The sequence below is a fragment of the Glycine soja genome, chromosome 16 (genome assembly GCF_004193775.1).
Source record: "Glycine soja cultivar W05 chromosome 16, ASM419377v2, whole genome shotgun sequence".
NCBI lineage: Eukaryota > Viridiplantae > Streptophyta > Magnoliopsida > Fabales > Fabaceae > Glycine > Glycine soja.
The window spans coordinates 3,758,132-3,782,845 of NC_041017.1; the positions used below are offsets into that span (position 1 = coordinate 3,758,132).

Sequence of the window (24,714 nt, forward strand, 5' to 3'; positions counted from 1 at the left end):
ATGTAATATTTAATGATATCTATTTTGTAGTTAATTTTTATATGTAAAGAGAATATTTTTATTACTGAAATGTATTATTAATGTTTGTAATATAGTACTAATGATTGTATTTAAAAAATATAATATCTAACTAACTTTAAAAAAATTGACTTAACTAACTTTAATAATATTATTAAATACAAAATAAATATATAAAAATTTAACCAACATAATGAATGCTTCTTTTCGTTTCGTATGTATTTTTTAAATACAATATAAATATATTATTAGCTTTATTTAATAGTAAACATTTAATACACTTAAATTCATACAAAACGTTTAGTCAAAAAAAAAAAAACATACGAAAGGTTAAGAAACATTCATTATCTTCATTAAATTTAATATATTTATATTGTATTTAATAAATACAGTACTTGATTTTCTCAACAACAACAAAAAAAACTACAGTATTCAATAATATTATTAAAATTAGTCATATACTATATTTTTAAATACAATCATTATTCATTAATACAATATTAAAATATATTTTTTATATAGATTATAATGGACCGTAAAACCCTACCTCTATGTATCCAATATCAGTATTTAACGAAGTTATAAATCAAAGTTACTATTAAAATAAAACAACACACTAAATTGATTCAAACGTTTAATAATAAAAATCATGTATTTACGTATAAATAAAATTAACTTCATAATAAATAATATTAAATATTACATTAATATTTATGTCCAAGTCTATATTATATAATCACTTTTATTTCCAGTATAAAAAATATTTTTATTTGATAATGCATTTTTAAGAAACGTTATATAATTGAAAAGTAAATACTTATATGTACATTATAAACAGTTTTTCCCCCATAAAAAACAGGTAAAATTAGAGATTATAATCTTTCCCGAACACACTAACGAACGATATTTACAATTTATTTCTTTAGAGAAACGATATTTACGAGTTGGTAATATAAAAACACTATCATTATAAGGAGACAATAGTTTAACATAGAGAAAAATGATAAACTAATATTTATTTAAATCATTGGAGTGAATTATTCAAAGCAAATTTTTAATTTTTAAACAATACATGTAAATTGAAAATATCAGAGAGAAAGATCAATGATCACTATTGTTTAGATCAATAATTAATTCTTGGCATAAGAGAAAGGGTTAAATATAAAAATACTCAGTCAACTTTTGACAAAGTCCCTAAATAAACTTTTAACCTGTGTTATTGCTTATACTTTTATCTTTATTAACATTTTGGTTCATGTATTGTCAAGTATTATTGTTAAGTAATTAATTGATAATCACATTGATAATCTAATGACTTGTCATTTAGATTACTAATATTATGTGACATCTAAGAATATTTTTTTTGCTATACTACATTTTTTTAATTAGTGTCTTAACTTTTCAAAAATATTTCATTTCCAAGGACTAAAATCAATCAAGATTTTAGAAAATAAAGACCAAGTTGTCAAAAGTTGAGGGATGATTTTCATATTTAACTCTTATATGTTGTGTTATTTCTTTAAAAAAAAAACTCTTATATTTGGTAGAAGGGAGAGAAAGAGAAAAACAATAGAGAAAAAATTTTATGGATGAATCTCACACTTCTTACATTCTATTTTACTTTAAATATCTTTTATTTTCACTATTTTCATCCTCTCAACCAAAAATAAAATTAAATAAATAACAAGTTTAAACTCAAGTGGTAAAAGTAACTGATAACATTATTTCTATTTTTTCGTGTCATATTAATTTTATGTTATATTATTAAGTATTACATCATCAAAAAAGTTGTAATTATCATCATTGTGCAAACAGTTTAATTATATAGTATTTAATTTTTAATGCACATTTTGATTCATGAAGTAAATATTTAATAATTAAAAAAGTAAATATTTACACTCTACTTTAAGGTCAGTTAAAAAAGTTCTTTAAGGAAACTCATTGATTATATTTACATTTTTATTTTTTATAAAACGTTAAAACACTGAAGAAATGTACAAAATAATAAATATTTAATGAAAATTATTTATTACATTAAAATATAAAAATCATTTCATACATATTTTATTTTTTATTTATATATTTAATGTTTAATTACATGAAAAAATTAATTAATACTTGTTTTTTGTATAAGAATATGAATATTATAGAATATTAATTTATGCAAAATAATTAACTTTTATTTATTGGTTTAAAGGATAACGCTAAAAATATTTAATAATTTTATTAAATATTTAACTTATTTATGAAAGTAAAATTTTTAGTTTAATTAAAATTTTCAGAGTATTCATGAATAGCACTCTTATTTTTTATTTTTGTAAATTACAAATATTAAATTAAGAAAATTTTAATATTTAGTTTTTAAGGAAAATTATTGAATAATATTGATGATTTCATATATTATATATTTTTATTATATATCAAAGTGATTTTTTTATTTTATCTAATATTTTTATTGTATTTATGAATAGGTCTCTTCTTTTTTATTTTGTGTATTATTAAATTTTAACTTATACAAATGATTATTTTTAATCATTAATTTTTAAGGGAAACAATTGAGTAATATTTAATAATTTTATTAAATAAATTTGACTATTTATAAAAGTAAATTATTTAACTTTAAATATAGTAAGACCTTTAATTTCATTAAATCTTTTATTGTAATTTCTATTTAAGTATAAATGAATTAATAATTTTTTTTATTAATTATTTCAATGAATTTTTTTTGTTTTGATTTTTGATCAGTAAAATGTTGCCTTAAAATGGTCTTTTCTTAAAAGACTTTTCAAAATAAAAATTAAAGACTTAAGTATAATTTTAATCCTTTGATTTTGCTCAATCTCAACAACTTTAAGGTCCATTTGGGTTGGTTGCAAGTTTTTAGTTTTTGGGTTTCAATATAATTTTAAAAACAAAACATTTCGAACAAAAATAGAACTAAAATGATTTTTAAATCATTTTTAAAATAATTTTATACTCATTTTCTAAACAAGAAAAAAATTATAAATTTGGTTTAGTTTAAAAAAACACTTATTCCTCACATTTGATAACGATATTTTTTGTCACCACCACCAATATCATAATCTTCACTGGCACTGACACCACTACCAATATTATCTCATCATTGTCACCACTACACCACCATCATCATCATCATTGTTGTCACTGTCATAACTAATTATCACTACCATGATTGTCATTATTGTCACTACCATTGTCACTAACATCACCATCACCACCAGCATTGCTACCATTACCACCACCACCATTCTGTCACTGTCATCACACCTATACCAACAATGTCATTGCAACCACCACCACACTATCACAATCATCGTCATTGTCACTATCGTCGTTACTAACATCACCACCACCATTATAGTTATCAATGACATCGTCATTGTTACCACCATTAATACTGCATTTGTCACCATTACTATTACCACCAATATCACCTTCGTCTCTCCTACCACCACCAACATCATCACCATTGGCTGCCACCACCAACACCACTATCACCACCATTTGCATAATTCCACCACCACCACCACAACTATAATTGAGATCTCTATCGTTGTTGATGATGACATCACCATCATCACCATTAATGTCACCACCACACAAAAATACTTTTAAAATAATTTTAATACAATATAAAACTTCTAAAAAACAAATTTATTTAAAATTAATCATATTTTAAAAATTGGTTAAATTTTTTTTAAATCTAATACTAAGAACTAGTTGTTATTTTTAAAACCATCCCGACAAACCCTTAGTCTCACTATTTTAGAATATAAATGTTTGATTTTTCTATTTTAGAAAATTCATAATTTTAGTCTAATATTCAATTTTAATGACATTTATTTTATTCATTAATTATGATTTAATTGATAAATATTTTTTAATAATATCTTAAATAAATATGTTAGAATCAAAATTAATTACATCATTTTTTTTGTTACATCCCTTCTGCATCTATTAAAAGATCAAGCTTTCATTCCTCTTTTTCCATCAATTAATTTGACACTTACGGAATGGTAAAGAAATGTAATACAAAAGAATTTTCAACAAATATTTATCATTATTTGATATTGTGAATTTAATTTAAATTTCTCAACAAACACCTATAAAAGAAGAAAATAAATAAATAAAGTGACTTAAATTTCTCTTGTAAATTAAAATAAACTTATATAAAAAAATGATAGAAAAATTTATGCAGTTACCTTTTTAAAAGTTTTTCTTATCTGTACGTTTTCTATAGGTTTTTTTTTTAATTTATGTGAGAATTTGATTCATTTAATTTTGTTTCTTTTATAAATATTAGAAAAAGTTTGTTGCAACTCACTCTTTAGTTTACTTTGCTTTTTTTTTTCGTTAGTTCGGAATATTTGACACTTTACTATGTAATATTCGGGTAATTTTCAGCAAATTCATATAACACGTCCAACAAAAGATCGATGATTATGATTGCATTGCATAGTAAACAATACGTTTTTATACATTTCAACAAAAGCTGGCCGGACAAGGAGGGCGGAATAAATTGTCGTTATTTACATTGCATAGTAAACATGTTTTATGCCCATTACAGCGTTTATAATGATACAATTTATTAGTGTCGTGTAACTATTATTTATTCTGTAAAAAAAATCCATTATTTGTATAATTTATATGTTTTAACTTATGCAATTTAAACAATTATTTCTTCTAATGGTATAATTTTGGTGGGTCTTACTCTTACATATTATTGCTTTATTGGTTAAGTAAAAATTATTGCTTATATAAATAATCATTTCTTATATGTAATTGTCATATCAAGCAGTCCTAATGATTTAATATTTTGATACACTTATTTGTTAAAATAGCTTAATTAAACAACTCTCGAAGTAACACTCCTTAAGGTATTTTTACAATTAAATAATAGTTGTAATACTTATTCTGCTGTAAGAGGACTATGAAATGGAACTCAGAAAAAAAAGTTTGAAATGGTAAATAAACTAGAAACATGACTGCTTGTATAACCAGGAATAAATAGTAAATATACTTGCAGTGTAAAAGTTTAAGCTTTGTTTAGAAATTACAAATATTATTTATGAAAGATAATTCTGATCGAGTTTGTTAAAATTGTTATATAACTCAAATTTATAGTTACATATTGTTAAGAAACAATTTAAATTTCCAATTTTAAATATATTTAAGATATTGTTTAGATTTAAAAGAATATTATCTTATTTTTAATATTTTGTTTAAATTTAAAGATATTACATGTAAATTAAGAAATTTTTTTTTAAGATTATGAGGTTAAATTTATAAATAAATAAATGTTATTAGGATGAGAAGAACTACCTAGAGCCCTCATTGAGAGTGGGGTGATTTGAAGGGACAGAATGAGATTTTTTTCGTAAACATACAAGATTTTTTTTTTTTTGCCTAAACATAATTTCTCTCATTATTTACAAATACATATTGTTGTTCACGGTATAAATTCAGGTTGGGGTCAGAATTTATATTGTGTTTTTGATTTTTTTTTTTTGCAAAACCCGTTGAGAATTTGGGTTCCAACGTGATTTTTAATTTTTTTTTAGAAATTTTTTAAAAATATAAATAAAGAAAATTAATAAAATTAGAAATATTATGATATAATTTTTAGTTACCAAGTAGGTACTTAGATATATTGTAAGTTTGAGGTAGTTAAACATATTGTGAATTAGTCTAACATTAAATTTGTATGTCATTGACGATTTTGTTTTGTTATATACATTAATTAGAAAATAAAAAATTTAATTAATAATCTTAAAATAAATTAAAAATATAAAGACATACATAATAAACATAACATAATAAAACGAGAATAAGAAACTCTCAAATAAAAGACATGGAGACATATATAATAAAACAATATAACTGATATGAGAGACATAGAGACATACATAATAAACATAACATAATAAAACAAAAATAAGAAACATATTAAAAAATATAATTAAAACACGAGATCAAGAAACACAATTAAAACATTGGATTATTTGTCATATGCTTACAAAGTCTCATTCACATGTATGTGTCGTCATATTGATTGGGTTACCATATGAAAGATCACAATTATATATCAATCTAGAAAAATAAAAAAAAGTCGACCAAACTCAACAAGAATATGAACTAATATGGATGAAAAAAAAACAAGAGATAATCAACCAAAATGTTGTTCAATTTAATGAGATAAAAACTATACATATAATGTTTTACTACACATTCTCTTTTAATTATACATATAATCTTTAAAAAATTATATTTAAAATGATTTATAATTCATTAATCAATGAGATAAAAATCTTTAGGTATACTTAAGAGTATATTAAAATTAAACTCTCAAAATTTAGAATAATAGTACAAGTTCTCATATCAAACAATGTTTAAAGAGGCAGAAGCTAGGCGTGGATGAATTTTGAGTGAAGATAAGTAACCAGACACACGGTATAAATACATCCAAAATCTCTCTCATGCACACTCTGCTGTCTGAGTATTCGAAGAAAATCATCAAGTAGCTACGCTACAATTCTTTCGCTAAACAACTAAACTAACTTACTGCCTAGGAAGATTGCATCCCAAATTGACCTCGTGGAGAGAACTCGCGCGTTAAAAGGAAACCCTCCGGTCTTATATATATTAGTCACATTTTAAAACAAATATTTAATTTTATTTATAAGTTATTAACTTCATTTATTAATAATAATTTTTTAATTCTGTCATTTATATTATTTTTAACATTTTATTAATAAGGAAATTTATTTTTCATGCATCATCCATTCACTCCATACAATTAATAAAAATATGAGTATTTCTTTAAATTTATTCTCTTTTTGTCTCTCTTATTATTTTCTCTCTCATATTATCTATATCTTTTGTGAGATGATAATTTAGACTAAACATTTAATTAATTATTAATGAAATTAGTTGAATGTATAATTATGTTAAAGTATAATTGAAAATTTATTTTATTTTCAGACATATTTAATGACTTAACTTTCCTTTCTTGATCTTGATGATTCGATTAAAAATGATAAATATATATTGAAAAAAATATTAAATTTAATTTTTTACTGGAAAAATATGTCTTCTTGATCAATTATATATATATATATATATATAACTACAAAGTATTAATAACTGGTGACATCACTGCAGTACAAAAAAATAATGATAACGGGTGACATCACTTTATATTTCATTAATAATATTAAACTTTGATACATTGTTGACCAATTATAATAACAGTCTTATAATCATATCTAGTAAATTAATGGCATAAAAGAACCGAAAATCCGTCTGCTCATTTTATTAATTCCAAAAATCTTGTCTACTCATTTTGTAATTTTATTTTATTCCATCTGCAGCAGCACGTGTGACATACAACATTTACTTGAAGAACTCCATAAGCCATAAGTGAGAGACAAAGCATGTGAATCTAATGCCACTGTATCCAGCTCCTTTTGCCAAAGCCATGAATTCCTCTTCACTTCGCTCCTTCCCTCCTGGGTTTGTAGTCATCATCAATACATCAAATTGGGAAATGCTCTTCAATGCACCTGTTCTCTCTTCAATCCACAACAATCACCTTTCCACCACTAGGAATAGAAGCATAACAATTTTTTAATACCTTCTAGCACCATTCATCACTCCAATCATCAAGTACACACTACAAATTATCAAATGGAATAATGATTAATATGGATGAGAAAAAAAGAGGTCAATCAAAATATTTATTCAATTTACATCCTAATAAGTCATTTAAAAATCAGGTGTCTTCATCCTCCTAAAAGTTCTAATAAAGTAAATTATTATTTTTTATTTATTATCAATATATTTCATTTCACACTATATATAAATTAAAAAAAATTATTCAATGATATTATTTTAATTAATTTTCTTTAACTTTATTATCTTTTCTATTTTTATTAATTTCCTTTATTTATATTTTTTTAAAATAATTTTATCTAAAATATTAAAAATCATGTTGAGAATTCAGGTGGGGAAAATCCGATTTCTCAATGAATTTTGCAAAAAAAATAATTAAAAATATAATATAAATTTGAGTCTCCTCAATCCGAATTTACTCTATGAATAATATATATATATATATATATATATATATATATATATATATTTTGATAAATAATGGAGGGAGTTGTTTGTTTTGGTAAAAAAAAAAATCTTGTATGTCTGTGAAAAAAATCGAGGGAATGAAGCTGTGGGTATAAACATAAGAGACTGCACCATGTTAAATAAATCGGTGTTGGAGATGTAGGTATGATGAGCCAAATGATTTTAAATAAATTGCGTGATCTTTTCTTCTTTCTCTGTGGTATTGCTTTTTGTTTTATACATGTGCATTATTATATGTGTGAATATATGTGTGTTTTACTCAACATATATCAAGATTTAAACTTAAGACTACTTGTTAAATTAGATTAACCTCTTGTTAATTAATCTATATACTCAATGATATAATATAAGATTCTTTACCCTTTGTCATTTCATTAGAAATCACAAGAAGTTTATTAATTTTTACAATAGAGTTTTGTTTTTACACACAAGAGGCTTAGGCTTCATTATCAATCAATAAAAAATCATTGTTGGTATTTTTTTAAGATAATTATTATTAACATAAAAAATCTTATCATACATAATCATTTGTGTTTAGATAAGAATGACTGAACTTGTTTAAATTTATAATAAGTAATTAAAAAAACACTTATTTAATATGCAAATAGAATTTGCTTATCAAAATAAATAATTTTTTTTAAGGAAAAACAATTTAGATGAGTAGACTAAAAAAACAAAAAAACTGCTTATTTTATTAAAATAAATATTTTTAAACAAATAAACTTAAACAAACTATCCAAATATAATTTAAAAGTCATTTATAATATTTACTTTAAGAAGGCGTTTGGTAGGAATTTTTTTTCAAGTTTTGTGAATATCTTGGATTGAGAATCTTAGGTGGCATTTGGTTTGAATATTTATTTTCTGATTTCTTTTTATATTTTCCTTTTCTAAAAATAGTTTTGATTTTCAAATTTTCAAGATTTAGGAACACATGTTTATTTTGATTTACAAAGCAAATTTTCAGTTTTAGGCTTTTTTTTTTTAAAATACTTTTGTTTCTAATTTTTAATTAAACATATTTTCATTCTTATTTTTTTTTCTTTAAAAATGAAAACAATAAACACTCCAACTAAGTGACACTTAGTCTCTCATATTTGGTATCCATTTGTTTTTTTGAAAAATAAGATTCATGGGATTTTAGAGAATGTTTTTTTAAAAAATTTTCACGAAAGTTTTTCCATTGGAAGATGTAAATCTTATTTTCTTGAGTAAAAATTTTCTTTTGCTACAATAAAAATATCATGTTACTCTTATGATAAATAATCAAAATAATGGACAAAATAATACATAACTCTTTAATTTCTAAAAAATTTATTGTGATAGTCAATCAAATAAATTTTAGTCGTTTTCAGAAATTATAATTAACTGATAAAACTTTTCCCCTATCCAACGTCCCAAGTCATACAAAATATTATTTTTATTACTTAATTGTGTAAACTTTTTCAATACATGTTTTTTTTTTTAAAGTCTAATTAGAAATACAAATTCTCTTTCTCGGGGAATTTATATTTGGGGTTAAAATAAAATACAACAACTCATAGGATTAATTTAATTTAATGGTGAAAGGTTGATTTGAGAAACAAAGAGGAGATCTTTTGTGTGTAAAGTGAACAACAATTATATAACATGACGTAAGTCATATCACCATGAATACAAGAAATGTTTGTTAAGTTTTATGCCCAAATGATCCCAAGAAAAAAATCAACTTCAGCACAGTCTTAAAAGAGGACCAGGCCCAAACCTAAGCCCAAGACCAAGCCCATACCCGTTGGATTGGGGGCAGGTCCGTTCTGATAACAACCCCCATCCATCTCTTATCTTCCTACTCCAACATAACAATACAAAATTCATTAAATATTGTAATTTAATTTTATATTTGACAATTATTATCGAGAAAAAAAGAGGGAAGAAGAGTCTGAGGAGGGTGCGGGTCCCTCAAAACTGTGTGATCAATCACCAAACCTTTCCCTTCTCCATCCAACGGCCCTGATTCTCTCTAGTTTCCCATCCCTCCACAAGAAGGATAAATACACAACAATGCTCATGACTCATTTTTAGAGGAAGAGAAGAGAAAGAGGAGCACATAATAACCCTCAAACTCCATTTCACTCACAGAAAAATAGAGATATAGAGAGAGAAAGTGCTGCAGAATACACACATACACCACTTCTTCAAGAGAGAGAGGTGTGTGAAGGAAAATAAGAACTGAAAGAAAAATTGTTTTGCAAAGGAAGATATGAAACTTTGCAAATTTAACAACTGAGAAAGAAGATCTGTGATTTCTCTCTCTCTTTTTGTTGTTGTTGTTGTTTGCAGAGAAAATCACACAAACGCACACACACACACACACACACACACACCCTTCTTCGTGTCTGAATTTTTATCATTGTAAGTTTTCTTCTTATTCACATTCAAGGGTCTCTTTTTGTTGTTCTTCAAACTCACCTTGTTTTGACCCCATCATCTCTGGTTTTCACCTCGCAGGACAATTTTTTCACAAAGGGTTGTTGTCTCTTCAGAGAGACACAGATCTTGAGGTTGGAGGCAAAATCCTTCACACACTTTGGTGGTATTATCCTAATCTCGAAGCCCAAATTGGGTTTTTCTTTTTTATTGTTTTGTTTCTTCATTCGCCACCTTCCCCCTTTTTGTGTTGTGGCGAAAAACCGAAGCTTGATGAGCGTTTTTTGTTGTGTTGTGTTGTGTTTTGTTTTGTGGTGTAGGTTATGGAAACAGAAGAGAGGAACCAGAAAGATTGCAAGGCTTCGGAGCCAGAGTTTTTCTTGCAGTGGGGGAACAGGAAGAGGCTGAGATGTGTGAGGGTGAAGGACCCTCGGATTTCAGCGAGGCTCAACGGTGGAATCAGAAGGAAACTTGGTTCTGCAATGGAGCATCATCGCTCTGGCCTCACTGTGCCAGAAAAAGAACATCATCACCATCATCATCATCAACAACTTAATCGCCTTACAAGGTGCTGAAAACAACAACATCAACTAAGGGGATTTGGTTTCTTCATGATTTTCTTCCCCCACTTTTCTACCCTTTTTCTTTTTTCTGGCTTATGGTTGGCTTCCCAGAGAAGATGTGATTTTGGGTTGATGGGATGCAATGATGTTGCCCGTCTCCAATTTTCTTTCATTTTGTTTGGTTTCAAGAAGAAGAAAAATGGGGTTTTGATTGATGGGTTGTAATGGTGTTGTTTTCCCTTTTTAGAGTTGCTGAGAATTCTCTCAGAGGATGAAAAGCAGCTAAGGGAGAAAAAAATTCTTTTTTTTTTCATTTCACTATTCGTTTCTTCTTAACAGGAAAAAATAGGTTTTTGATGATGTAAAAAATCAAGTTTTTTTTAACATACCCAGATGGGGTAAAGCCGTAAGAATATACTTTTTTGGGGTGTAACCGTTTTTTTATTTGTTTTTCTTTTTTTAGAACAAGAGGGCATTGGATCTGTTAATTCTGCCATAATGTCTGAAATTTACGTATTTTTATGTTTTTTGTTGTGGTTTTTGACGTTTAATTTGGGTGCAGGAATTCCGACGGGGCGATTCTCCGGTCATCGGCCGGCGAGACAAGGAAATCGGCGTCGCCGGAGAAGGAGGACCGGTACTACACGACGCGGGGTTCGGCGGAGGAGAACGGCAAGGTCACCGGCGGCGAAGGCATCAACGGCGAAGAACGAGCCCTAGTTTGGCCCAAGCTCTACATCACTCTCTCAAGCAAGGAGAAAGAGGAAGATTTTCTGGCCATGAAGGGTTGCAAGCTTCCTCAGCGACCCAAAAAGAGGGCCAAAATCATTCAAAGAAGCTTACTTGTAAGTTGTTTTTTGTTTCTCTCTCTCTCTTAATAAAAAAAGGGTATTTTATGTTTTTATTTATAGTAAAAACAGGGGGTTAATTTTGGTGGGTGATTTGGGTTGGGGTTGGGTTGATCTTTATTCTCACCACCTTATCTTGTCTTTGTTTGTTTTTGGTTACAGTTGGTGAGTCCCGGGGCGTGGTTGACTGATATGTGCCAAGAGAGATATGAAGTTAGGGAGAAGAAAAGTAACAAGAAGGTACGTGGTTGGTGGCTTTGTGTTGTGGGCTTTTTACTTTACCTTTTGTGACTTAGATCTAAATTTCTATATAGCGTGTGTGTTTGTATGTATATATACCACACGGCTTATATATTTTCTTTTTTTTTGGATGCAGAGACCAAGAGGTTTGAAGGCTATGGGAAGCATGGAAAGTGATTCTGAATGAATGATATGATGGAAAGAAAGAAAAAAAAAATCAATTGAGCGGATCCACAAGAAGGGGGAAGAAGGAAGCCCTTTTAAGAAGCATGAAGAAGAAATGTTTTGGAGATGGTGATGATGATGATGATGTTGTTTGAATTGATGAATGGTGAAGATAATGATGATTCAAGTTTTTTTTATATTTGTGTGGCATGTATGTTGCCCCCTCAATGTTTTTTTGTAAACGAGTAAGATTCGATCCGATCCAATCCATTTCAATTAATTAAGCAAAAATATTTTCTCACCTTCATCTCTTTCCTCTTTCTCTGAATTTTTTGTTTCTTATGGCGTGCACTTCTTAATTTTAAGTCCAGCAAAACCCCCTCTCCATGGTATTTTTTTTCTCATTTTTTTGAAGAGAAACATCGATGAAAATGGGTAGCGTGGAGATTGGACGATCTTTTGCAAAACCCATTTATGCAAAATATGCTATGTGCCCCACATTTGTAGTTTGCCGACACAGCACTACGATGTATGTACCTTTGAATGTTATTGAAATCATAGTGTTTTTGACCGTTAGAAGCTTTGGAAGTTATAAAAAAAGAAGATAGGGTTGCATTAGCCAATAAGGAAAATAAATACTTCTCAAGGATTGTAAGCCTCCGGTATGTCCATCATTCAGCATCATCCACTTGTTTGTGGTATCTCACTGAGTTTGTTGTGTCTATCTAAACACTAGTGCAAATTAGATTTTGATCTAAACGAAGAATTGAGGCGAATCTTTATACTCTAGTACTCAAATCTCCACCAAAAAATACCTTCCTATTTTAAGCTTGATCTTTAAAATTAAACGGAGTAGGGTATTTGTTTGAGAATTTTCAATCTCAATTCAGCTAACACAATCTAATAGGGACCTATTAAGTGTGTGCCACGGAAATTTTCTATGATCCCTCAAAATCAAAACCTTATGCTGATTCATAATATTTGCGAGTAAAGGTAGTTGTGGCACGTGAAAAGTTACATAAGTGCAACATTTATATTTTTACTTTTTATTTGGTTTGAGCATTAGCAAAAGAGAATAAGAAAACAAACTGGTTTAGGTGCGTTCACAGCGCAAGAAATTGAACGCATTTCACGCAGAGGAAAGAAAGAAATGGCAGCAAATATTTCCCTTTTGGTCTTTGTCGGCTTTTGTTTTTCAGCTAACAATGTGACAAGAGATCTGTCACCCAAATTCTTTGCTAGATATGAAATTTGGATAAAAAAAAAGATTGTAGCTTATCTCGTCACTTGCCACGAAAGTTGACCTTCTGTCATTGAAAATAAAAATAGTGGCTATGTAATAATGCTGAACAAATCACTGATTATAATAACAAGAGTAAATCGCTTCATAAAATCATATGAACATGAAAATTGACTGGGTAACACCAAAGACAGCTATACAAAAACGTGCATCTTTGCAGCTTTGAAGGTACCATTTTCCACTTGCTAGCTTTTAGAAGCAATGTTATATAAAAAGGACTTGTTTCAACGCACCGTTCTTTCGTCGTGCGCACCAATCAACTGCTCGTTGTCAAATATCTCTAATTTAAGTTATTTTTAGAATATAAAATATAGAAGTGTATTTATTTGATCAAATCATTCTATATTATAATACTTAAACATAGCATTCCATTAATGTCCTATCGTTTTATTAAAACATCACTTAGTAGAGATTAAGATAATAATAGAGTCGGTCTATTTTAGTTGATCGAACAAGATCAATATTTGTAAGTGTTGTAAATTTTTTAATATCGTGTTCAATTCTTACAACTAAAAAAAATAGACTAGAGTTAAAAAAATTCTTGAAATAAAAAATCAAAGAAACAAGCCTATATAATTTCCTACATGCAATGGTTTATTATTTGCACATATTTTAAGTCGATTGAACAAAAAAACACTTGAAAAAAAGGATTGATTTGAAAGTTCGTTTTAACCTTTTAGGATTTCTAGTTAAAATTCAAAAATCATAATATGTTTTGTAACAACAAAACTTACGTAATGATATATCATCTAAAATGACAAAACTTACATCAATAGGGTGTTTAAATTACCATTTTAAATATGTTATGATATATTTTCTTAAACGACAAAACTTATTAATAGCATATTTGAATTACCGTTAGAAACCCTAGAAACATTCACACTTTCCAAGAGAAGATTCAATGAGCAAATCTTGTGTCTTTAAGTTCAACGTCCATTAACATGGATAAAAGCGGTTTTTCAAATACACTCTAATTCTTCAGTGCTTGTTTGGATTGAAATTAGTTACACTGCCTCATCATCCTGTACTGTATCAATTAAAGGTTTCTCTCAAGCCATGATAACATGTTCTAGAAACCGTTAGGTGTGTGTAATAACTCAAACTCCCCAATAGTGCTTTCTTTTTTAAGCAACAGAAGAAGCTACGTCTAAAAGAGGGCATTGTGTAGGCTAAGTCCCTAGCCGTTTAGCAAACTTGATTGACACAACATTCATTCAGCCGCTGTTCTATTATGTCAAAGTACAAAAATCATCACAACAGACAAACAGATCTGACTTTGCTGTACTTTCTCCCATAACGCAAATGTAGTTTCCAAGTGTTCATTCCTTTGAACTTATAATAGGTCAAGGTACGAACAAACATGTTTGGATGTTCGTTCAAAATGTGGTGTACAAATTTTCAAATAAATTAAATGATCCATAAACTCCATTTTGCAAAAGGAAGGATCTCGATATTTTCGCAAATCTCATTTTGTCTCAAAAGTCTATTTGCAACAATAAAATAAACATGCACAAAATAAATAATTGTTGTTGTTTCTTAAGGATTATCCATACATTGTTCCAACTCTATACAAGAGTACACCAGGAAGAAATACACAAAATCATTTATGTATAAAGGGTTTGTTTCTTTGATAAAATACCATACCACTTGTATGTCTGAATTTTCAAGTGCTTTCCCTAGTAAGAATACTAAATAGTGTGTATAAAAGAAATGACAAAAGTCAACCATTTGCTTTGTCATCTTTATCTTTGGAAATTATAACTGCATTTACTTTTTTGACGTATACATTTTGTCCTCTCCCCAGGATGACTGGCAGGTGCTGCAGCATTTCAAACAGAAGGGGATGAGTACAGCAAGCACATCTTATAATATTCCATTTTTTAAGCATCTGCTTCACTACTTTTTGACCTTTTTGCAAACTTTAATACAATCCAATTAAGATTGAAAACGTTCCTTTGACTACCAAACCAGGCAACTCAATTTAACGATTACCAAAGATTTGTAAGTTGGTCTGAAAGTAGCAGACAAAAAACTAATTACCAATACGTAAGCAAGTATTTGTTTGGCACAAATATTGTTAATAATTTATGTGGTATGTGAATATTTAGTTGCAAGGCATACATAGCCAACTAATCTCTGAACGAAGAAAAATGACAAATCTTGGAGACTGAAGCACATGAATTGAATTGAGGGATTATATGAAGTTTGGAGGAGCACCTGTTCATCATTGATCAATGGCGTGATCAATCAACTTTAGGCCTAGCAGCTTGAAGCATCTCAACAATGAGAGTCTTCACATCCCTAAAAGAAAAACAGTAAAAGAATCACTTCTCTGTGGAAAATAAACCCAACATGCTTCAGGAAAGGTTATTCTTCCTAATTCCTTATCGGAAACCCATAAGCCCATGGCAATAGGAAGCTCACAACTTAGTTATTCAGCAAAGGAGTCCTTGGCATGGACATGATGAATCTCATCATCCCAAAAGGACGAAAAAAGATAGAAAAATGGTATTTGTTTGATTAACAGCATCAAGTTTAATCAACTGAACAGTAAAGCCTAGACTAATACAGTAATACTACCATTTTCATCAAATTTCACACAAGCATGGAATTGCATAAGTAAACTGGAAAACAGAAGAGCATATTTGATCTAATGAATATAGATATGTCCTTTTTTGCAGATGGGAGTTTATATCAAATATGATGTCTCACTTTCTATCTTCAGCACGTCGAGGGAAAGGTACACGAAGCTTGAAAGTATCACCCTGGTAACCAGCCTACAAAAAAAAAAATCTTCTAATAAATAAGGTGCAAATTTCAAACTCAAAAAACTATCCAAAAACTGCAGGGCTGAGGATAAAAGACTATTGAAAAGACCAACTTATTAAAGACTTCATTTGTCAAATTTATAAGTGAATTTTAAAATAAAAATAGTTCCTAAAGTAATAGGCAAAACAATTATTAAAAAAGAAAAAACATAACGAAGGAAGTACCTTAACATTGAAACCAAGACTATCCAAATCTAGTATGTCGGCAAAGTCCACTTGCAGATGATGATGATGAATTCAGTTAAATTAATGCTGAACATCATACCCCCATGATGATTGATGAATACAAGACAATTAGAGAGTCATCCTCATAGATTCTTTTAAGCCTGTTAATGTGGCACCCCACTGAATATTAATATCACACATCACACTAAGATATCATATTGCACACTGGTTTAACAAAGTAATTTTACATGATATTAGCAATTGAATTAAAGAGCTTCTTTTATTTTTTATATTGTATACTGTAGAATGGTCAAGACAACATACTGGAACTGAGGTCCAATGCTGCACAATCACTTTGTTATCTTCAGCATGATCTTTGTTCATATGAGACTGTTAAACAACACAGTTTATCTATATTAGAATAAAAAATGTCCGACTTCTGAAAGGCATTGTAGATGTGTAACATATAATGGTCGATTAGAGATCACTACCGCCACTGGCTTGGAAAACTGAGCTATGGGGTCAACTTTTGCAGATTTATACTCATCTCCACTAAACTCTGAAAATCAAAATCAAAATCAAAAGAAAAACATGACATAAATTGTCAAGGACGATATAGAGAACACACAAAATTCACTTATGGTCCAGAGATGATATTTGCTCATTCATGAAGCTTTCCATTGTGATGGCAAGACATTATGATCAACAATTAAGTAGATAAAGATAAAAAAATTTACCCCAAAATGCAATGATTTATTACAGATTCTTTGCAATAAAAATGAAGGCTATCCTAAAACCAGATAACCAGTACAGTTTCCAATCGAATAAACCTACTCGAAAGACTTGGTTCTTATCATCCCATATGATGCAGAATGCACCATCATCAAGAAATCCTCTACTTAAAATACAAACAATCTCAGTACGTTGGTTTAGAGGGTTTTTTTTTACGGTGTTTTATTTTTTTATAATATTTATTAGGAATCTGGATGATTTGTTCACCTAGATGCTTAAGTGTTTCTTAATTACTTAGGAAGCCCACAGGTAACATTCACAAGAGAGAAAAACTCATCTGAAAAAGAGTATCTCTAAAGTGAGAAAATAAGGATAAAACCACTCTTAAATTTTAGTAGGTTAAGATCACAATACACTTCAAATTAAATCAAGAATGGATATTATGTTGCTCACTTTAGAGACTAGCTCACATTAGAAGAGCTTTCTCCCAACTTCACACCATCCAAACACCCACAAATCTAAAACCCTAAAACCTCTCCTATTGCTGCAAATCACCCTTACCTTCAAGGCTTCAACTATAATGAATAATCCTTCAACCATACCCCTCTTGTTTAAACTAACTCCCTACCCCTAACACCAGAACTGCTCAGCATACCTGATATAATTAACTACCATTATTCTAACAGCTAACTAGTAACTATTATATATTATTCTAACAAACTACTTCAGAGACTTTATTAAGATGACAAAAAGTTTACACAATAATTACATCCTTTAGTTTAATAATAAAAAAAAAGCAAATCAGAAAATTAAACCAACAAGAGTGACAGGGTTAACAAACCTCCTGATCCTAACAAAGCCGTGGCAACACCTGACACAAATCGTACAACTTTTGGTTCAATGCGCAAGAATCGGAAGTCTCCAAAGTCAACCTTCAATATTGGACGGTTTCATAGTTGTTAATTATACAACAATAAGAAGAAGGAAAAGACATGAATTACAAAGAAGAGTGATGAACAAATTTACCCAAAATGCATTGGGATGCCTCGCCAAATATGCAGCTCGAACGGCTTCTCTTTCATTTTCAGGTACCTGAAAAAAAAAATTCAGCAATGCATTTAAACTTCAAAATCTTCATATAATGATTCTATAATATAACAACTATATAATCCAATATGCAATAGTAAAAGGAAATGAAAACACAAAAAGAAACCATGTATAGCTGGGGGATGAACAGAAGATCATAACTTACAGAGATAGCATCACCATGTACAGTAATCACTAAATCAGTCCTATCTTCAGGATCTCTAGCCACAAGCAATGAACATTTAGGATTGGCAGTTAGGTCCTGAAAAGGAAAACAAAAAGATTCTTTGGCAATGGAAGCAAGCTTTTAACTGTAGGTGGTCTCAAGAATTATAAATGTTAACAAGACCATGTGCTGGTTGAAGACAGGAAAAATAGGATTTGAAATTGAACTTGTGGTATTGTACAAGCCAAGCTCAGCATAACGTACTGAATGATTATATATAATATAAGCCGGTTAACAAAACCACATTCAACATCAAATCCTATTTCTTGTGAAGTCAGTTCACAACCCGAAGCACTTTTAATCTTTAAAATTTAAATTATTTATATTTATCATTTTGTAACAATAGGAAAATTTTGGAGGAAAAAAAGAAAAACCTTCGAATGAACTGCCAAGTCGCTCACTGCTAATATAGGATATCCATTTGAATCACAAGCAAAGTCAACCATAGACCCTGATGGATAACCATCGAACTTCTGCATGTTAAAAATCAAAAGAAGACCAGATGACAAGAGGGTATTTAAGTTGTCTTCCAATAAACACAAACAAAATTCCAGGCAAAATATATTTACACAAAAGGCAGCAAGGTTTCAATTTTATTGCTCTGCCAGACTTGGATTTTGCTATTGCTGTTGTTACTAGAATGGGAAGGGTGTTTGCAGTTTCATTAGTCCTTTAGTACCAGAAATAACTGAAGATTCGGGCACAACTAAACTCCCAGAAAGACAAAATGTCCTTTCTCCATGTCTCACCAGGAAAAATAATAGTTATATGCTAACACAATTTTTCTATTTTTCAAAGGTGATTGCAGATCATTTCAACATCAGAGAAGATAGTTATTGGCTTGTTTGATTTCCTTCTCACTTTTTTAATTTAAAAAAACTGTTTTATAAAATAATTTAATACTACCCAGCAATCAATTTCTCAAAAAAAAAAAATATTAAGTTTTGAAAATTGTTTCCAAAAACAAGTGCTTTAAAAACCAAAGAATAGAAAGAGCTGGGAGATGTTTTCACATATTCTGTTTTGTGATCCTAGTATGCAAGTCATCTGGACTGATGCTGCATTAGTGAGGCACAAACTTGGTGTGATCGCGCACATGTCTGCTTTTTTTTTTTTTTTTTCTTGAAACCTAGAAACAGTTTCTAAAACCAGAAACCAAACACACCCTAAGTTTTTGATCCTCATGAATTACACTCAGCTATGATCACCAAACTTTTAACAACATAGGAAAAACTACCAGTTGTACAAAATACAAATCACATAGTAAGGAAAGCACAGAAACCTTCGAGAATGTAGAGAGCATCCCACGCACGCTACGATCAAGGACAGTTCGAATTTCCTCAACTGGTGGAAGTCTAGCAGCTTTTTCCTATCATAGCAAAACAGCTCCAATCAATAAATTAACACAACCAATCACACACACACACAAATATATATTTCAATGTTAAACAACATCAAAGTTCACACCTAACAGATTGAATAGAACTGATAAGTGATAACCGATACAATACCTGATGTGCTTGAATCAATTGAAATACACCATCTTTGTTGATGTTAGCATCACCAGGCGACACAGTCTGATTCAGAAACCATCAATAGAACAAATATTATTATTTTTTCATAAAAATAATCATCACCGAAAGAACAATGGACTTTGTATCATTGAGCACTTCAGAATTTCAATCACACGATAGAAACAGACAAGAAAACAAGCAAAAACAAAAAAATATATATATTCCAAACTCCAATCAAGTGATGCAAAGTTCAAATTTCGAAGCGTGCAAGCTAAGTACGGTTCAATTGGGTGGAAGGAAGAGAAAGAGAGAGGTACCGGAGCGGAGGATTGTGGTGAAGCGGCCATGGAAAGAGTGAGAGTGAGAGGGGAGAAGGAGAAGGAGAAGTTCGGTGAGGAAGGGTAGCGTGTAAGAGAGAAGGGAAGGGTATTATAGCCATTTGGGTGACGAAAGGGTAAGACCCTCGTCAATGGCGTCACCATGCTCTTCATGTTGGTGTTGTGTTGTGTGTATACCAAACTCTCCTGAAAACTGAATATACCAACCCAAGTCCAACACACAACACAAGTACTCATCTTGCCATTTTGGTAACAAACTAACACTTGTGTTTGTTTCTTTCCGACCAAATAACTTTTCTTCAATTTTTTTAATTTTTTTTAAAGGAATTCAAATAATCATAGTATAAACTGTTTTGTATTAAATAGATATTAAACTTTATTTTTTACAAATTGTAATTTAACATTTTTCATTTTCGCCAAAAAAAATTATTTTTATTCCTTGCAAAATATATGTGTTAAACAGTGAAAAAATATTTTAAACAATGAAAAAAATGCTTGCTAAAGCACTTTAAACACAAAAATAAAAATAAACATATTTTACCATAACTAAAAAAAAAACAAAATTGCAAGGATGATAATTAAAAAAGCACTAAATTGTAGGAAAAAATATTTAGGTTTAAGAAAAATTGTTATTTATGACTATTTTAAAAATATAAAAATTACTTTTATACTGTAATTAGATAATTATGTAAAATTATTTTATATTTTCAGTGCATATTTTTTTTATTAATTGATAATGTAAAAACTTTTACATGCCTAACTATTAAATTCAGTTTTTAATCTATAATAAGTTAATTAAAACACGCTAATAGTGTGCTTTAATTATTTTAAAGAAAATAAACATTGTTTAATTGACAAATTTAAAAAGGTAAAATAATTATTTCTCATGTACATCCCCTAAGATTTGTTAAGAAAAAATAATATTTATACTTGTGTAACATATGCAATAAATAATATTTTTTAAATTTAATATTTTTAATATGAACATCAATATTAATAGAAAAATAATTATGTATATATTTTTCTCTATTTACAATAATATATGTAATAAAATATATTTATTAAGAACTAATACACATTTAACTACTACTAGTTCTGTAAAAATAGAAAACTAATTATAAAAAAATAAAACTTGAAAGACTAATAATTTAATATCATGTAAATTTATTAAAATATATCATTAATTAGGCATGGAAAAATTCAATTAAATAAATAATTGAAAAAGAACGGAGCACACTAATGGTAGCACAAGGCGTGAACAACAAAGGTAAAAAAGAGAACCTCGAGGAGAACGTAAGGGAAAAATAAAGGCACAAAATATTTTTTGAGGAAGTTTTATTTGTAGCGTGAAAAATTATCCAATGGTCAGAGGTTAAGGGGCATCGTTAATCCAATAATCCCAAATGAAACGTACTAGTATATATTGAGTACCCAACCAATATCTACTAACGCACTGATCTAAAAAAAACGATGAAACAATAAAAACATAAACAGAATTTAAACTCATTTCCCGTTACCTTCCTTGCCCCACTCATGAATATTGAGTACCCAACCAACTATTTTTTGTGGTTCAATTGGTTCAAAATGGGAACACAGTAATAAAGAACTGAACTACAATGACATAGCATCTGAATAAAGGAAAATCAGAACAGCAATAGAGAAGGAAGGAATTTTTTTTTATATTATTTCGTACGGTACAAAATTTTAAAAGAAAAAAAAACTAAAATCCTACATTACTCAATTTTGACTCTCTTAAAGAATCTTAAAGAGAAAAGTTAAAAATCTGAATGGTGTATTTTATATCTTTCACCTTCATTAAAACTGAATACAAAAGGAAGCATTTATAATCCCCCCTTCAAACTCAAGGTGGAGGGTTGCTAGAGAAATGTTGCACATTGAGTTTGCCTCTTAGCAACTCAAATCTAGTTGAGGAGAGAGGCTTGGTTAATATATCAGTCCATTGATTCAAGGTTGGCATCTGATAAATGAGAAGCTGTTTGGACAGGACCTTTTCTCTGACAAAGAAGACATCAATCTCCATATGATTAGTTTTACTATGAAAAACAGGATTATGAGCACTAGCTACTGCACTCTGATTGTCACAGAGCAGTATAGGAGTAGAGAAGGGAACCTGAAGTTCCTGTAACAGAGCCTGAACCCAAGTTAATTTAGCTGAGGTTTGAGCTATACTGTGATATTCAGCCTCCGTACTGGATCTGGTTGTAACTTGTTGTTTTCTTGACCACCAAGAGATCAAATTAGGACCTAAGAAAATAGTAGAGCCAGAGGTTGATCTTCTGTCATCAACATCAGAAGCCCAATCAGCATCGCACATGGCTGTAATTGATAAAGGTTTCCCAACAGCAGCAGGTTTCATGAGAAGACCATAGGAGAGGGTGCCCTTAAGATACCTTAGGATTCTCTTGACTGCCCCCTAATGAGTGTCTAAGGGATTTGCCATGAATTGGCAAACTTTATTAACAGCAAATGCAATTTTTGGTCTTGTTAGAGTAGCATACTGCAAAGCACCAACTGTAGATCCGTAGAGAGTAGGATCTTGAAATAAATCACCACCAATTTTAGACAGTTTGCAAGAAAAGGCCATATGAGAAGAAATAGAATGAGCTTCAGCCATGTGAGTCCTGTGAAGGAGGTCTTTAATGTACTTGCCTTGAGTCATGAGAAAAGACCTATCAGGTAGATACTTGATCTCAAAACCCAAGAAATAGTCCAATTGACCTAGTTGTTTGAGAGAGAATGCAGAATTAAGTTGAGTTGTAATCTGCTGGATGAGAAAAGATGAGTTGTCGTTGAGGATAATATCATCCACATATACTAGAAGAAAAATAGTGTGAGCTTGACGCTTATACATGAAATGATGGATCACACTTGCTAGCTTGAAACTCAAACTGAATCAAAGTAATTTTTAGTCGGTCAAACCACAGCCTTGGTGCTTGTTTCAGCCCATAAAGGGCCTTGTTAAGCTTACAAACAAAGGATTTGTCTTCAACTTCAAATCCTGAAGGTTGCACCATGTAAACTATTTCATCTAAAAGGTCATTGAGGAAAGCATTATTCACATCCAATTGAAATAACCCCCAATTATTAGTAAGGGCAAGAGTAATGATAAGCCTAATAGTGATAGGTTTAACAACAGGAAAAACGTCTCATGAAAGTCAAAACCATGGACTTGGTGAAAGCCCTTGGCCACTAACCGAGCTTTGTACTTGTTGATGGACCCATCCGCATTTTCTTTGATCCGAAAAACCCATTTACACCCTACTGCTTTTCTGTTAGAGTGCAAGGGAACTAAATCCTAGGTGTGATTCTTTAGTAAGGCAACATATTCAAGTTGCATGGCAGAAAGCCAATTTGGATAAGCGAGATCCTGTTTAACACCTTTTGGTTCACTATGTGCCAAAAATAGTGAATGATGAATTCGAGGAGTATGTATCCCTGATTTGGACCTAGTTTGCATAGGATGAGCATTGGTAGTTCTAGAAACAGGCTCACCATGTTCAAGGGATTCATGAGGGGATGAGAAATCAGATTCAGGTTGTGACACAGATGTAGGACTAGTTTCATTATTATGGAGAATGTTATTTGAGGACAAAATAAGTTACTGTGAGGGGACAACAGCAGAGATGGGAGAGGAAATAGAAAGCTGATGTGTAGGGGTTGGAGAGGTCAAAGAGGAGTTATGACAAGGTAGAGACAAGTCAGGATTAAGTGTAAAATATTGAGAGAAAGAGGTAGCCTGAGTAGGACTTTGCTTGAAAAAATCACAATATGGAAATCGCATTTCATTAAAAATAACATCTTTGGAAATGTAAATTTTGCCTGAAGTAGATAGACATTTATAGCCTTTGTGGGAAGATGAATAGCCTAGAAATACACATTCTTGTGATCTGAAATCAAGTTTGTGGGTACTGTAAGGTCTCAAGAAAGGGAAACAAGCACACCCAAAAGTTCTTAGAAATTTGTAGTCTGGTGATTTGTTAAACAAGATTGTGAAAGGAATGTTAAAATTTAAAGATGCAGTAGGTAGTCTATTAATTAGATATACTACAGTAGTGAAAGCAAAGTCCCAAAAGGCAAGAGGCAAAGAAGCATGATGAAGGATTG

The 24,714-nt window shown here is 29.8% G+C and overlaps 2 protein-coding genes across 3 annotated transcripts; one reads left to right on the forward strand and one right to left on the reverse strand.

Annotated features, from left to right (window-relative positions):
- The first annotated feature begins 10,229 nt into the window (after positions 1-10,229).
- LOC114390779 lies at positions 10,230-12,707 on the forward strand. Its single transcript, XM_028351661.1, has 6 exons — positions 10,230-10,569; positions 10,666-10,750; positions 10,905-11,152; positions 11,710-11,992; positions 12,158-12,235; positions 12,372-12,707. Exons 3-6 carry the CDS (start codon positions 10,908-10,910, stop codon positions 12,420-12,422), a joined length of 657 nt encoding a protein of 218 aa, XP_028207462.1. The 5' UTR covers positions 10,230-10,569; positions 10,666-10,750; positions 10,905-10,907; the 3' UTR covers positions 12,423-12,707.
- A 2,489-nt stretch (positions 12,708-15,196) lies between these two features.
- On the reverse strand, positions 15,197-20,816 carry LOC114389353. 2 transcript variants are annotated; one of them, XM_028350006.1, is made up of 13 exons: positions 20,569-20,814; positions 20,249-20,314; positions 20,020-20,106; positions 19,112-19,210; positions 18,678-18,773; positions 18,452-18,517; positions 18,267-18,357; positions 17,185-17,252; positions 17,018-17,083; positions 16,694-16,744; positions 16,413-16,477; positions 15,918-16,001; positions 15,197-15,519 (listed from the first exon to the last, which is right to left on the reverse strand). In XM_028350006.1, the coding sequence occupies exons 1-12, from the start codon at positions 20,740-20,742 to the stop codon at positions 15,944-15,946; spliced, it is 987 nt and encodes a 328-aa protein (XP_028205807.1). In that variant the 5' UTR covers positions 20,743-20,814; the 3' UTR covers positions 15,197-15,519; positions 15,918-15,943. The 2 variants fall into 2 exon arrangements, with proteins under 2 accessions (XP_028205807.1, XP_028205808.1); XM_028350007.1 differs by lacking the exons at positions 15,197-15,519; positions 15,918-16,001; positions 16,413-16,477 and having other exon boundaries at positions 16,740-16,854; positions 20,569-20,816.
- Between the last annotated feature and the right edge of the window lie 3,898 nt (positions 20,817-24,714).